The sequence below is a fragment of the Dendrobates tinctorius genome, unplaced genomic scaffold (assembly GCF_039654945.1).
Source record: "Dendrobates tinctorius isolate UK_male_01 unplaced genomic scaffold, ASM3965494v1 ptg000030l, whole genome shotgun sequence".
NCBI classification, from domain to species: domain Eukaryota; kingdom Metazoa; phylum Chordata; class Amphibia; order Anura; family Dendrobatidae; genus Dendrobates; species Dendrobates tinctorius.
The window spans coordinates 775,966-792,500 of record NW_027361698.1 but is presented as its reverse complement, the minus strand read 5'-3'; the positions used below and the strand labels follow the sequence as shown (position 1 = coordinate 792,500).

At 46.2% G+C, this 16,535-nt stretch overlaps 1 protein-coding gene across 10 annotated transcripts in view; it reads left to right on the top strand.

The window, feature by feature from the left end:
* Positions 1-16,535, top strand: part of CENPE (centromere protein E) — a 205,722-nt gene that overhangs the window by 26,333 nt on the left and 162,854 nt on the right. For all 10 annotated transcript variants that reach the window (XM_073571801.1, XM_073571795.1, XM_073571802.1 and 7 more), the window contains exons 3-6: positions 73-162; positions 239-357; positions 6,362-6,481; positions 6,618-6,699. In XM_073571801.1, coding sequence (XP_073427902.1) covers positions 73-162; positions 239-357; positions 6,362-6,481; positions 6,618-6,699 — 411 coding nt within the window. The remainder of the gene's footprint in view (positions 1-72; positions 163-238; positions 358-6,361; positions 6,482-6,617; positions 6,700-16,535) is intronic.

Sequence of the window (16,535 nt, the reverse complement as noted above, 5' to 3'; positions counted from 1 at the left end):
AATATGGGGCCCTGTTGTCATTATCTTGGCTTACAAAAAATGACGTGTAACGTCTTCTATTTCATTCTTCAGATCGTGTCTTTCATTCTCATGAAACGACAGCTCAGGTTTATCAGGAAGTAGCGGTTCCCATTATCCGTTCTGCTTTACATGGTTACAATGGTGAGTAACTTCTGCCTCTGATCCAGCGTTGCTACAGGATGTGTTGAGTTGGTGATAATGTTTATTTTTCTATTAGGTACGATTTTTGCCTATGGTCAGACCTCTTCAGGAAAAACATACACCATGATGGGTGCTCCAAATAACTTGGGAATAATCCCTCAAGCTGTTGGAGAGGTTTTTAAAATCATTCAGGAGGTAAGTTTATTGGCGGCTCGTTGCATTATTTTTTTCCTTTGCACATTTAACTCTCCAGCATGTTAATCTTCAGTATTTTTGCTGAAGACTTCACTCCTACTAGTGAGTGGGGGGAAAATCTGCATCTAAAAGTCAGCCACTTTATGCAGCATTTTTTATGCCAAGATATGCAGAATTTCCTGCGCCAAATGCTTAACATGTGCCCACACCCTAAAGAGGTTGGTCACTGTTTATTTTCAGAAATATGCTCAAAAACTGAATTATATGCCACTTGGTGATGTTATTAGCAGATCAGTGCTGATTTCTCTTTGTTGGTGGTATTTTACATGGGACTTCATCCTAAACATGGTTGCTGATGGCGGGGGGGTAGCTTCTGAACCGACACATCCATGGGCAGCCCTGCGTTACACAACCAGAAGCCTCCCCTGTGCAATAACAGCCATGATCAGGCCAGGAATAGAGATGAGCAAATTGGTTCAGATTTTGGCCCCAAATCTGATTTTGACATGTTTGGGCCATATTCGAACACTATTCGTGCCTAATGTATGACTTATGATTGGTTCCGAACATATTCGGTAATTTCTGCTCCCATTGACTCTAATGACGTACGGCTGTGTTCGACGAATATTGCAAAAACAATATTTGATTCCGATCGTATTCAGCACCGAATCCGAACAAATTTGCTCATCTCTAGCCAGGTCACCGTGCAGACTGTAGAGGACTGCACTAATAAGGGGGAAATTCTTCACAAAAGACATCAACACATTTATGCTGTTTCTACCACACTTGTGAAACTAAACATAAAGTGGTCAACCCTCTTAAAGGGGTTTTCTTAAGTTTAAAAGTTATCCTCTATCCATGGAATGGGGATAACTTTCCGATAGGGTAGTCTGACCCTTCATGGCCCCCACCGAATGGAGGCAAGTCAGACTCATAATGGCTCATGGTCTATATTTTTTTTATGTAGGCCTCCAGTGTTATCCAGCATTTGTGGATGCAATTATCAGTTCCATATTAAACGTATAATAGATATAATCCATGTTGGCTTCCAACAAATATAGCTATATTCCCATAGAACACACTATACCCAGCAAATCCAAAACAGACCTTTTATAATCTTCACAGAAAAATAAATGTCTTTAGCACCCATAAGCAAATTCTCTTCAGAGAGGAAGAGGACTAGAACTCTAGTGCCACCTATAGGAAGTAGCAATCCTAGAAATAAATGTCACATGAGCCTTGTCACATGACTTGGGATAAAAGCCAAAACCAGAATCTCAATTTGCAGACACTGTGTTTCGGGTTACTGCCCCTTATCAGTGCAAAGTGAGAGATCCGGTTTGGCTGTGTGAGAGGCTTGTGACTGGGATCCAAGGGGTATTGTCTCTTCTTGCGGAGATTGACATGTCAAGCATGCCGAATGAGGAGAATTTCATGCCGCAATACTCCTTTTCTCTTCAGAGAGGAAGAACTGTGCTGCCACCTATAGGAAGTAGCAATCATGTAACAAGGCTTGTTAAAGGGTTGACTTTGACTTCTAGGATTGCTACTTCCTATAGGTGGCACTAGAGTTCTTCCTCTCTGAAAAGACACTTTCCATATTTCCCAGAGGAGCATTGCGGCATGAAAGTCTCCACATCTCGGAATGCTTGACATGTCACTCTCTGCAAGGTGAAACGATACCCCTTGGATCCTTAGCACCCATAAGAGAACAGAAGGCACACAAAGCAACTCCTAACAAACCTGACCGTCACCTATGATACCTTTTGGCTAAGATCAAGTGTAGTATCTTTTGAAAAGGTGGCCTGCTCCTACCACCTTAGTACATTGATACACAATACACACTGGGTTGGTGCACTTACTAGTACGCCAGGTGGCTCCATACAGTCGTCTGGTGGAAACCATGCCCGCCCAGGATCGAAGTCACTAGGCTGGGTAAGTGTGAGGGCTTATGGTGCAATGTGCCCCAGGAGTGTTTGCCCTGGTGGGAGTCTGAGCTTACTTGGAATGAGATTCCAGGTAAGTCTTGGACTCTGTAGCACACCGCACCTAGTTTTTCATACTTTCTAAACCACCCCCCGCCATTCCTGGCCTTTGTGTTAGGTAGGGGCACTTTTATATACCCAGTTGAAGGTTCGGTCAGCTTTTGGCTGAGAAACCAACATGAAACAGGGCTCCCAGTTCCACTAGGGTGAGCGTCTGGACGCTGGGAGCATGAAAACGGCTCTCCCCCGGCCTCGGCTAGGGAGTGCATTGAAGATCCCTGACCCTTGCTGTGGCCTTCTGGCTTAAAAGGACGGGAATGGTTTATTGGGGATTCTCTCCTCTGGAAGGGTCTACATGAATCCTCGCCTTGTGCACTGTTTTTGTGTGACTTCGGTCACATTTTTCAGAGCCTTGGATGTTGCTTCAGTCTTAAAAAAAAAAAAAAAAAGAAAGAAAAAAAAAAGAAAGCAGTTTGGCTCCCATATGGGCACATGCAGAGTATACAGTGCGGTTACACCTTTTAGAGTAGGTCTTAATTTGGAACAATTTGCTGTCAACCAAAAATAAATGCAGCAATTGAGTGGAAGATGGAATATTCACAAAAACCATGGATCCATTTCTAGTCAGTGGGGGAAGCAAACCCCACACCCATCGCCAGTTTAACTGGCTTTCTGGTGGAGTGGTCTGGTCACAGGCTCCGCCACCGCCAGCCATTGTATGGACAGGACATCTGTGCTATATGTGAGGGAAGCTGCACTAACATAAGCAGGAAAACTTGTCATATATCTACATAATGGGAATTGCCACAAAATATTCCAACGTGTCTGATAAAATGAAGATAATGTAGACAACCCTGATAACTCTGCGGCCAGCCTTTGACCGTGTAACACAGAGGCTATAGAATGCAAATTTCTTAAAGCATCCCAATTGCAAACATTTTTATCCCCAATTACATGTATTTAAAGGGTAGGTGCCATCCAAAAAAATTTTTTCAGCAATTGAAAAAATGTGAAGAATTAATGTTTACATTTTCTTAAAAAATATTATCATTTGTTTTTAATTTTGCAAAATATGAAACTTTTTTTTAAAAAGTTTGGCATTTCCACTTGTTAACACTAGGGGGAGCAGCTACTGAAATTTGGCACAAAAACCTAGTGTACGACTAGCTCACATTACTGCCCTTCAGTAATTATGGGCTGAGTCTGCTGACATGGGTGTGATGTCACGCCTCTCCTCCCCTTCTGGGTGTTGCTAAGGGAAAAGAGAGGATGACATTTAGGAACACAGTGAGCAGCCATTTTGATGGGGCCTGCAAAGTTACTGACTGTCTTTTCATGTAAAGTCTGGATCAGAACAGGTCATCAATCAGCAGAAATGTTTCCTGGATTTCTGTGGAGCAGACAAGCAGACGGTCCATCCATGTGTATAAAACACAGCGCTCTATGTACAATCCCTGGCACCGAACAGGGTGCCCCCCCATAGACCAGCACACTGCTCTCCTGAAATACTCTGTGCTGCTGTCACTTTGCTCCTTCCACCATATATCAGGCCCCTGTCGCCTCGCTTTCACACATCGCCAGGACAGGATCTGAGGAGAGGAATGGGGTCTTCGGTCACCGAGGATGGCCGGCAGCCAGGATTCTGGGAGCAGGGTGGCAGCAGCACAGAGTATTTCAGGAGAGCAGTGTGCTGGTCTATGGGGGACACAGGGAGATATATGGTGGAGGAGTATTTCAGGAGAGCAGTGTACTGGTCTATGGGGGGCACAGAGGGAGATATATGGGGGAGGAGCAGTGTGACAGCAGCACAGAGTATTTCAGGAGAGCAGTATCACACGGGATAGGATTAGATACACGGCTCAGCAGTCAGTATCACACAGGATAGGATTAGATACACGGCTCAGCAGTCAGTATCACACAGGATAGGATTAGATACACGGCTCAGCAGTCAGTATCACACTGGAGAGGGTTAGATACACGGCTCAGCAGTCAGTATCACACGGGATAGGATTAGATACATGGCTCAGCAGTCAGTATCACACGGGATAGGATTAGATACACGGCTCAGCAGTCAGTATCACACAGGATAGGGTTAGATACACGGCTCAGCAGTCAGTATAACACGGGATAGGATTAGATACACGGCTCAGCAGTCAGTATCACACAGGATAGGATTAGATGCACGGCTCAGCAGTCAGTATCACACAGGATAGGATTAGATACACGGCTCAGCAGTCAGTATCACACTGGAGAGGGTTAGATACACGGCTCAGCAGTCAGTATCACACGGGATAGGATTAAATACATGGCTCAGCAGTCAGTATCACACGGGATAGGGTTAGATACACGGCTCAGCAGTCAGTATCACACGGGATAGGGTTAGATACACGGCTCAGCAGTCAGTATAACACGGGATAGGATTAGATACACGGCTCAGCAGTCAGTATCACACAGGATAGGATTAGATACACGGCTCAGCAGTCAGTATCACACAGGATAGGATTAGATACACGGCTCAGCAGTCAGTATCACACTGGAGAGGGTTAGATACACGGCTCAGCAGTCAGTATCACACGGGATAGGATTAGATACATGGCTCATCAGTCAGTATCACACGGGATAGGATTAGATACACGGCTCAGCAGTCAGTATCACACGGGATAGGGTTAGATACACGGCTCAGCAGTCAGTATAACACGGGATAGGATTAGATACACGGCTCAGCAGTCAGTATCACACAGGATAGGATTAGATGCACGGCTCAGCAGTCAGTATCACACTGGAGAGGGTTAGATACACGGCTCAGCAGTCAGTATCACACGGGATAGGGTTAGATACACGGCTCAGCAGTCAGTATCACACGGGATAGGATTAGATATACGGCTCAGCAGTCAGTATCACACGGGATAGGATTAGATACATGGCTCAGCAGTCAGTATCACACAGGATAGGATTAGATGTCTAGCAGATTGCCAAGTGTTTTGAAACAGCAGGGAGCAGCTCCTCCTATGTTTTGCAAGAGCAGGAGCAGCAGCTGGTCGGGTGTTTTGGAAAGAGCAGCTCGGTCTCCAGGAGCTCGTCTGTGTCCTCTCCTGCAGCTGGTATGTGCAGAGTGAACATCCAAGCCCTGTTATGGTGGAACAGTACAGCATCCAGGGCTTGCAATAGAGTGTAAATGGAAAGCACTGGGCTCTAATAAGATGGCGCCTGGCCACACCTACAGCTGTGAATTGAGCTGCCCACAGAGGCGTGCCCAGTTCACAGCTGATGCTGCTGCAATGATACAGATATGGTCGGGAGCCGACTATTGTCTCTTATGCCCAGGGACTGCCGTAAATGAGCTTGGAAAGTGTCATTCAGCAGCCAGAAAGGTAAGATGGCAGCCCCCAGTGGCTGCATTAATACAGTAAAAAGAGAAAAAAAACATACCACTGAGTCAAGCTTAGGGGACAATATCTTTTTATACTATTTTCTTTTTTACATTAAATTACTAAGTAACTCAATTAAACTAAATTGCCCATAAAGGTACAACTTTTAGTGAATTTGTCGTATCTTACTCCAGGGGTTCTTCATGAAGAGTGGCATGCACAACACCAATCTTAATGACTCATTCCTCTGTGTTTGTGTACTATAACTCTGTATTGCGTATTCACGCCGATGTCCTGGAACAATTACTCGCCACGCTTACAACACGCTTTTAACAGACAGATGCATCTGTTACAAATTTCAGCTTGTGGCTAAAGCCACTTGCTAGGTTGGCTTCAATGTCTGTATACGGGCCCTAACGACTGGATTGGCCACAGGCTTCCTTACCGGATCTTGATAGCCTCACACATGCCTATAAAGCTGTTTAGATTGGAAATCTAAGCGAGGTCCGTGAAACCTGCCTTCTGTGCAATCTACAAGAAGCGCTGACATAATTGATTATGACTTTTCTCTGTCACATCTGGTTGTAAACTCCACAGTTGAGGACTTGATAGGATAGTATTGTGCAGTTCACAATTTGTTGTTCTTCTTAGATCCCAAACAGAGAGTTCTTATTGCGAGTATCCTATATGGAAATTTATAATGAATCTGTCACAGACCTTCTGTGTGATAACAGAAAAAAGAAACCTTTGGAAGTACGTGAAGATTTCAATGTAAGTGGAAGCTAAAAATCACTTTTTACTTTGCCAAATATTATGAAAGCTAAAAATTATGGCAGTTTTTTCTAGCTTACTTTCCTTAACATGACTAAGTTAAACCTATTTTCTTGTGTCATTGCTTATTTTGCAGCGTACAGTGTATGTTGCAGACTTGACTGAAGAGGTTGTCACTATACCTGAGCAAGTGATGCAATGGATTAAAAAGGGAGAAAGTAAGAATCTTATTGTTTATATGGGGAAATCTGCAGCTGCTTACCATGAGGATACACTGGGTAGAAAATATACTACATCCTTCCTTGCAGAGAACCCCTCATACAGGCATCAAACTGGTTAAGATGACCAGAGTAAAGGGAAAGCTAAATGCTGAACTGTACCTTGAAAATGAGTTTTTAAAGGGAATCTGTCAATAGGATCAACACTCCTAAACTGGCTATATGGGCATGTAGATCATAGGAAGCTGAATAAAGTGATATCTGCAAATTTTTTGTCCCTTACCTAGACGACTTCTTAGTTATAGGAAGCTCTGTCCAACACTGCAAAGCTGAACTGGAGAGTTATGACCTCTTTAGTAAACTTAGGAGGGTCTTAAGCTTTAAAAAAATCAAAGCTCGAGCCAAAAAGGGTACAGGAGTTCCTGGAGCTTATACTAGACAACCAAAAGCAGGAGTGTCACATCCAGGAAGACAAAAGGGGGATAAAAATTGTGGGTCAGGTGTTGAGAGCATCGCAGTACCCATCCATGACATTGAGGAAATCTATGTCCTGTATGCCAGCAGGTCAGTGGGCGCATATACTCACCAGGGATCTTCAGTGGGACTTCTTAAGAAATCAGGTCTCCTTAAAGGGGTAGTGAGGACGACACATGACTCTGTGTTCAAAAACTAGTCATTCTCTGGATACGTGGAGCAAAAAATAGGAGATTTGACCAAAGGGGTTCCTTGAGTAACCACAGTGACTCGAGTTGTCTCTACACATGCAAGCCCTATGGGTTGGGGGGCTCATCTAAACAACAACGTTGCTGAGGGAGTCTGGACGAGAGAGAAGAAATTTGTTTCCTCAAACGGGAAAGAACTGTTCAGTCAGACACGCTCTGATAGAGTTCTTTGATTCCCTTCGGGGTCAGCATGTAAAGGTATTTTCCAGGTCATCACCTGACAGCACGCTGGAGGACGTCCTTCTTATCCACAGTGGGACAGGAAACCACGAGAGTTTAAAAGGATCCTCCCCTCACCACCCTTCAGTGTTTTTTCCTGTCCCACTGCAGATAGGAACGACGAGAGGATCTGAACGTTCCGAGCAGATGGTGAGGATCGGGGAGCCCAGCCTTTCCCTTCCCACCTCAAGAATTCTGCAAGCTGACACCCACCTGAGGGTTCCTCAGCATACCCAGTGTAGTGCTGCTCCTGGGAGACTGGGTCGCTTCCTCCTGAGGGGGGGGGCTCTTGACTCCAGGCGTCACCTTTGATGTCCCTCTGCCGGGCCGCCTCTACAGACGCTACATCTAATAAGCGGTCCCGACAACACATCTCTGCCGCAGGGCATCCCCGGACGCGGCATCGGATCCTGGCCTCAGCCAGGCGAAGCTGGCAGATCGCGGCCAGCTCAGGCCGGCCACGCTCCGGGTTGCGGCGTCACAAGCCCCGGCGCCACTTCCAGGTCGACCGCGTCATTTCCGATTTTCGGCCGGCCGGATTGCGACCCGGGCGACAGCATCGCTTCCGGGTCGCGGCCGATTCAAACTGAACCGCGCGCTCCCGGGGCTTACCAGCAGAAGGCAGGCGACCAGGGCTGTGGAGTCGGAGCTCATTTTGGTGGAGTCGGTATAAAATGGTCCGACTCCTAAAATATATAATAAATTGGGTACAGTAGTTCAATGCAGAATGTGCTGAATATTTTTTCAAAGGAATTTTGGAAAGTTATGAAATGTCCTATAAATGGCTGTTCTATTCCTGATCTAAGGCTGCATTCACACACAGCGTTTTTGCTGCGTTTTTTGAGGATACGTTTTTCAGCTGCAAAAGCAGATCAGCTTTTTAAAAAACCGCATCACCTGAAAGGTTTTTGAGCTCATAGATAATGTTTTCAATAGTAAATGCAGATTAGAAATCTGCTCTATCCATTTATCCATATCTTATCTGTACCAAAAAGAATGAAAGCCGGGTAGCACACAGACGAACACTCCTTTTTTTTTTTTTTTTTTTTTTTTAGCACTTGTCAGGTACACCTCATAGCTGCCCAAAAGGACGCCCAGGACAGGCATTGCTCGTCTTCAGTAACACATCAACATCAATTGATAGTTGGAATAAATTGACTGCATTCACCACATCTTAAGGTGCAGGCTTTATTTTCAAGTGTAGGGGTGTGCAGTATAAGGTTCTGCAGCAGCTGAGGTGTGCAGTATGAGGTTCTTTCCCCCCCCCCCCCCCCCCAGTTTTGATCCTGGCTAAAACCGTTTCTTATAGATATGGCAAACCCTCAGGTAACCCTAAATGAAGGTCAATGGACACAGGTGACTGCATTGAAGTAATTGCTTAATCACCTATTTACCGTGACTAAAAAATTACAAGCTGAGGATTTAACTCCTGGCATTTTCATAAGGGAGTGGAAGAACTTGCTATTTTGCCTGTCCCAAAGAGGAGATTTAATTGCAGATGGCATTTCTGCTTCAATGAAACGAGAGAGACACAGCTATTGGAAAATAAAAATTTTCTGTCAGCTGTTTATGTGGACCCAAGTTATGGTATATTGCTTGATCATCAACAGCTTACTAAAGGAAAAGAAGCTCTGACTGAGGTAGCAGTTAGGATGAGTGGCCTACAGGACTGCCAGGCGCAAGAGAACTTGGGTCCTGACAGTGTTACTGCTGCCATATCTTCATCCTCATCAGATGAGGAGTTGGACTTTGACAAGTATTTGGATGATATGGAGCAGGCAAAGCGTTGCTGCAAGGAAAAAGATTTCACTCCGTCTCCTATAGCAAGCAGATTGACCATATTTCAGCAAAATGTTTCACTTGCTCTCAAAGAAAAAGAAATTCAACCGTTCATCAAAACTGACTGTGCACGAGGCCATTCCTTTATACTTGGAAATTGTTAGAGATGTTGCCCATGTGGTTACGGCTTTGCCTACAACCCAAGTTAGTGTAGAGAGGTTGTTCTCTGGCCTTAAAATTATTAGGTCAGATTTGAGGTCATCTATGAAGGAGGATCTGATGGAGGCTATTCTATTTCTTAGAACAAATTCATAGACTGCACAAATGTTATTTAGTATGTTTTTGTTGAAAACTGTTTTTTGCCACTTAGTTTATTACATAGTGTTTAAATTTATTAGTTTTTTGTTCTAAAGTTGTATTCCAATAAATATATATGTTCTATCTAAATGTCTAGATTATTGTATCATAAAAATGATTAAATGTCTGATGTTCACATTGTACTACAATACATTTTTCACTTAAATATAAGCAATATATGTTGGAGTCGGTGGAAGGGAAATTGAGGCGTCTGAGTCGCAGGTTTGGCTTGCCGACTCCACAGCCCTGCAGGCGACGTCTCCTCCAGAGGATACCTCGGAGCAGGTCGGACATCGCGGCGTGCCAATCCAGGTACGCTGACCAACGGCAGGTGGAACAGCAGCCCCAGACAGCCCTTCTTACAAGAGTATGGAGGCTCAAGATAAAACTGAAATGGGGATGGAGACCCAGGGCCACGTGAGTACCTCACAAAAGGTCACTACAGGGCCCTAAGGAGGCAGATCCCACAGGACACATATTCTGTGTATTCCAGGGGACCCCAGCGGAGAAGGAGTCTAGGAGGAAGAAGGAAAAAGTGCCCAATTTGCTCTAAAAACTAAAGGACACGTGGCAAAAACCCTTATGTGATGCATGCACCAGACGCATAGTGGGGGATGAGCAAGCCACTCTCATGTCTAACATGAGATCCGTTATAAGAAAGGAAGTGCAGGCTTCAGTGTCGGGCCTAATGTGTCCCCAGACTCCGCAGTCGATCCCCCAGGTATCCGGTAAAAGGCCAAGGGAGTTGGACTCCTTGTCGGAGGAGGCCCTGTCCGAATCAGAGCTAGAGGAGGAAGAGATGAGAGAACCCACAGAGAAGGGGAAAAGATATCTCTTTTCGTCCGGGGATACGTTGGAACTGTTGGGGGCAGTAAGACACACTATGCAGATCGAGGAGTCCCCAGCGACTCTATCGGTACAGGACGAGATGTTTGGGGGGCTGCGGTCGCAGACCTCAATGGTCTTCCCAGTGAATCCGCATATACGGGCGATGATCTTAGAGGAATGGGAAGAAGCGGAGAAGAGACTGACTGTCCCTAGAGACTTTAAGCTTCGCCTACTGTTTGACCCAGAGGAGGTCATGGTCTGGGAGGAAATCCCTAAAATAGATATTCCGGTAGCAAAAGTGTCTAAAAAGACAGCCATTCCCTTTGAGGACTCTTCTAACCTAAAAGAGCCCATGGACCGGAAGGCGGACGGCCTCTTAAAGAGAGCCTGGGAAAGTTCAGCCGCAGTCATACGGGCTAATATAGCAGCAACATCTGTAGCGCGGTCAATGCACCTAAGGGTAGATGATTTGGAAGAGCACCTTACAGATAGAACCCCAAGGGAAACTATTCTAAAATCCCTTCCCTTATTTAAATTAGCCACTGGGTTTCTAGCTGACGCCTCAGCGGAGACTGTCAGATTTACGGCCAGGAGACGATCCCTGACCAATTCGGTCAGGAGAGCCATCTGGCTAAAGAGCTGGTCAGGGGATATACAATCAAAGAATAAGCTCTGCTCAATCCCTTTCTCGGGAGGCAAGGTCTTCGGGCCTGTTCTTGATGATATTTTAGAGAGAGCCTCTGACGAGAAGAAAGGGTTTCCGGAAGAGAAACGCAAAAAATATCATCCCTTTCGTAGACCCCGTTTTAACCAAAGAACGGACTACAGAGGGAAGGGGAAATCGGGAAGATGGAGCTACCCCAAAGGGGGAGAGAGCAGGGGTAGAAATAGAGATACCATCTTCTCCGGGCCCCGATCAAGCTCCCGAAGGAAATGACGCCACCAGAGTAGGGGGGCGATTGCTTGGGTTTCTAGGGGAGTGGCAGCAAATTTCCAGCAGCCCCTGGGTGCTACAGGTAATCTCTCAGGCATCAAGATAGAGTTCGACTCCCTCCGAGCCGATTTCTGATAACCAGCTCCCACCTCCATTCAGCCTCCCCTATGTGGTCGAACATTCAGGACCTCCTGGGGACGGCCGCGATCATCCCAGTACCCGCTCTAGAAGAAGGCAGAGGGCACTACTCAAGCCTCTTCTCGATAAAGAAGCCATCAGGGGAATCCAAAACTATAATAAATCTCAAACCCCTAAACAAGTAGCTAAGATAAAAAAAAGTTCAAGATGGAATCAATAAGATCCACGATTCCCCTCCTAGGGAGAGGGGTGGTAATGTGTACTCTAGATTTAAAGAGTGCGTATTACCATGTTCCCATCCATCCAGACCATCAGAAGTATCTCAGGTTTGCAGTAAGGAAAGAGGGCAAGATTTATCATTATCAGTTTTGCTGCCTCCCCTTTGGCCTAGCGTCAGCCCCGAGAGTCTTTACGAAACTGATGGTAGAGGTAGCGGCCTACCTAAGAATCCGAAATATCACGGTGGTCCCTTATCTAGACTATTTCTTAATCGTAGCAGATTCGGTGGCCCAGCTCAGACTTGACTGTCAGTCTTCAATTTCCACGCTGCAGAGGCTGGGTTGGATTATAAACTGGTCAAAATCAGATCTGATACCCAAGCCAAGGATAAGATTTCTGGGAGTAATGCTAGACTCAGAAGAAAAAATGTCTTACCTTCCAGAAGAAAAACAGACCAGCATGAAAGAAAGGATTCGCCAGTTTGCAAAAAGCGGGGTTTCTATCAGGGAGGCCATGAGAATTCTAGGCCTGATGACCTCCTGCATTCCCTGCGTCAGATGGAGTCAGTTCCACTCTCGGGATCTACAATGGGCAGTTCTGACTTCCTGGGACAGAAGACAAAGCTCGTTAGACAAAGATTCGATTGTCTCCCCAAGTCAGGAAATCCCTGATATGGTGAACCGTTCCAAGAAATCTACGCGCCGGTGTCTCGTGGGTCCATTCCCTGGAGGTCCTAGTCACCACAGACACAAGCCAACAGGGTTGGGGTGGACACGTCCAAGGAAGATACTACCAGGGAAGATGGAGTCGGGAAGACAGCAAGGAGTCCTCCAACTTCAGGGAGCTTCATGCGGTATGGAAGGTACTGTTGTCCGCCCAGTCCCTGGTGAGAAACAAGCACGTCAAGGTACTGTCAGACAATACCACGACAGTCTCTTTCCTCCGTCACCAAGGCGGTCCAAGACACCCAGGACTACAACGCCTAGCCGAACAAATCTTCAGGTGGGCAGAGAAGGAGACTCTCTCGATCTCAGCAGTGCACCTAGAAGGCAACAGAAACTAGGTCGTGGACTTCCTCAGCAGGAGAAGAGTAGTCGCAACGGAATGGGAGCTGAACGACACAGTATTCAACGACCTATGCAACCAGTGGGGAACACCGGAGATAGACCTGTTCGCAGTCAAACAGAACACAATAGTCAGGACCTTCTACTCTGAACCCTCTGGGGAGCCCAGCAGGAATCGACGCCCTATCACAATCATGGAGCAGAGGCCTGTTATACGCCTTCCCGCCTCTCGCTCTCATACCGTGGACTCTCAGGAAAATCAACGAAGCCAGAGTCATACTAATAGTGCCCTTCTGGCCGAAGAGGAGTTGGTTCCCCTTGCTCAGAAAGATGGCAGAGGAAGAACCCATTCTCCTACCAGGAAGAAAGCACCTCCTCCACCAGGGTCCGGTCCTGCACCAGATGCCAGAAGTACTCCAGTTATCAGCCTGTATCCTGAGTGGCAGGTCTTAAGATCAAAGGGTCTGTCCGATGAGGTCATTTCTACCCTGCAGGCGAGTAGAAAACCAGTAACCGCCGCAATATATAACAAGATCTGGAAAAGATTCTGCAGTTTCTGTGGAGAGGTGACAGTTGAGACTGACCACCCCAACATCCCAAAGTTTCTTGACTTTCTACAGGCAGGGTTCAGAAAGGGCCTGAGACCCAGTACGCTAAGAGTTCAGATCGCAGCCCTTAGCGTATTCTATGACGTGACCCTATCGTCGCACCCCTGGATAGCCCGATTCTCCAGGGCGGTTCAGAGGCTGAAACCCTAAGTAAGGAAGACGGTCCCCCCCTTGGGACCTTTAATCTAGTCCTGAATGCGCTATGCAAACACCCATTCCAGCTAGTGGCACACATAGGGATCGGTAATCTCTCTATCAGAACGGCATTCCTAGTAGCGATCACGTCAGCAAAAAGGCTAGGAGAACTTCAGGCCCTCTCTATCCAAGATCCTTACCTATGGGTGTTTGACGACCGGTTAATCTTAAGACTTGACCCAGCTTTCCTTCCCAAGGTTATCTCAGATTCAAACATGAATCAGGAGGTGATACTCCCTTCATTCTGTCAGTTCCCTAAGAATAATAAGGAAAGCACCTACCATAACTTAGATGTCAGGGAGACAGTACTCGGGTACCTGGACGCAACCAGGCCTTGGAGACAGGATAACAATCTCTTCGTTCAATACAGAGTTCCAAATAAAGGGGAAAAAGCGTCTAAATCCACAATCGCAAGATGGATTAGAACCACAATTAGCCTAGTCTATAGGGCACAGGGGCAGGAACCCCCAGGGAGCCTTAAAGCCCACTCAACTAGAGCCATGGCCACATCATGGGCAGAGAAGAGGGGAGCTTTGGCAGAACAGATCTGCAGGGCCGCGTCCTGGTCCAGTCTCAGTACCTTCTCTAAGCACTATAAATTAGATGTGGTATCCACACAATTGGCATTTGGCAGAAAAGTGCTCCATGCAGTAGTCCCACCCTAGGACCAGTCTCCTTTGGTACTACTCCAGCGTGCTGTCAGGTGGTGACCTGGAAAACGGTAATTGGACCTACCGGTAATTGTGTTTCCAGGAATCCATCCTGACAGCACTGTTAGTTCCCTTCCCTATAATATTCATCCATACTATTGTGATGTAACATGTGTATGAGGAAATTTTGGTTAAATAAAAATCTTTTTTGCATCCATCCAGACGTGTTACTTGGAGAAATCACTGAAGGGTGGTGAGGGGGAGGGTCCTTTTAAACTCTCGTGGTTTCCTGTCCCACTGTGGATAAGAAGGACGTCCTCCAGCGTGCTGTCAGGATGGATTCCTGGAAACACAATTACCGGTAGGTCTAATTACCATCTTCAGACAACCAGGTAGTGGTAGCCTATCTGAACCACCAAGGCGGAACCAGGTCGTGTCCCTTGATGGATATAACAGCCCAGAATTTTTCTGATGGCGCTCCGCACACAGGGAGTGGTAGAAAACTACAAGGTAGATGTCTTGAACCTCACTCAGTTGAAACAGAGCGAATGGGTTCTAAAATGGTCCATTTTCAACCAGATCATAGATGTGGGGTCTCCCAGTTCTAGATCCCTTTGCTTACCATGGAACCAGAGCCTGCCTATGCCTCTCTCCCAGGGGCCGGTATATCATCCTCAGGCAGTGAATTTATAGTTAACAGCGTAGAATTGGAGAGGGTGCTTTTGAGGGACAGAGGGGTTTTCCCCAATCTTCGTTTCTACCCTGCTCCAAAGTAGGAAAGTTGTCAGTACTAAAGCCAATGGAAAAACTTGGAAAAAACTATCCTCCTCAAGGGTCAGAATCCCAGGATGAGGTTCCCATCATGGCCATCCTGGAATTTTTACAGAAGGGATTAGAGCAGGGCCTTGCTACTAGCACCTTTTTAAAGGTTCAGTTTGCTGCATTAGGAGCCCTGTATAATCTTGATGTGGCAGGCAATCATTGGGTTGCTAGATTCATTAGAGCCTCTGCAAGCTCTATGCCCATTGATAGCCAGAAACTACCACCATGAGATTTGAATTTGGTATTTTCAGCCCTAATGGGTGCCCCTCCCCCCTTTGAGCCCTTAAATTCCACTTTCCTTAAGATTCTATCTCTTAAGACAGTTCTTCTAGTGGCATTGATATCCGCCCGCAGGATGAGCGATATTCAGGCCCCGTCTACATGACCCCAACCCTTTACTCAAATTCTTGAGGATAGAGCCATTCTGAAACCCGACCCTGCCTACTTGCCTAAGGTGTAGTGTCTTGCTTCCATAGGTCCCAAGAAGTAGTCCTCTTCATTTTTGCTTCAACCCCAAGAATGCAAAAGAGGAAAGTTTCCATATGTTAGACGTAAGAAGGTGTCTAGTTTATTACCTAGTGTCCACTCGGGTGGAAGGATAGGTCTCTGTGTGTTTTCAATGTCCCAGGAAAGGGCTCAAGGCTTCAAAAAGCACCTTTGCAAGGTGAATAAGGGATGCTCTCTCGTTGGCCTACTCGTCCAGTGCGAATGTTGCCCCCGAGGGATTGAGAGCTCAGTCTACGAGAGTGGTGGCAACCTCCTGGGCGGAAAAGTCGGAAAGCTCCATAGAACAGATGTGTAAAGCTTCTACTTGGTCATCACCTTTTACAATTGCTATCGGGTGGACCTAGCCTCTTCTTTTGATCTAACCTTTTGGGAGAAGGGTTCTATAGGATGCGGTCCCTTCCTAGCATATGATTCTCTGCAATTCTGTCCGTGGTGCTGTCATGAGAAAAGGAGAGACCGAGTTACTTACCGGTAACGGGACTTCTCAGAGCCCATGACGTGTGAGTGAGTGCACACTCGTTTGTGTGTGATTTATGTACAAGTCACAGGGTGTTTGCTTATAAATATTATGGTTAATATGTTTATTATTGTAATAACCTGGAGGTCCTCTTGTGCTCTGTAAACCAACTGATGCGAGAGAGAGGTACCGCCCATTTTTATCTGTAGATTTCAGTGAAGGGCGGACATTGAACAGTCATAGGCTCTGAGAAATCCTGTTTCCGTTAAGTAACTATGTCTGTCTTATATGTAAATGAGCTGTTCCAGGCTATGGGCCGGACTCTGATCTGGGTGAG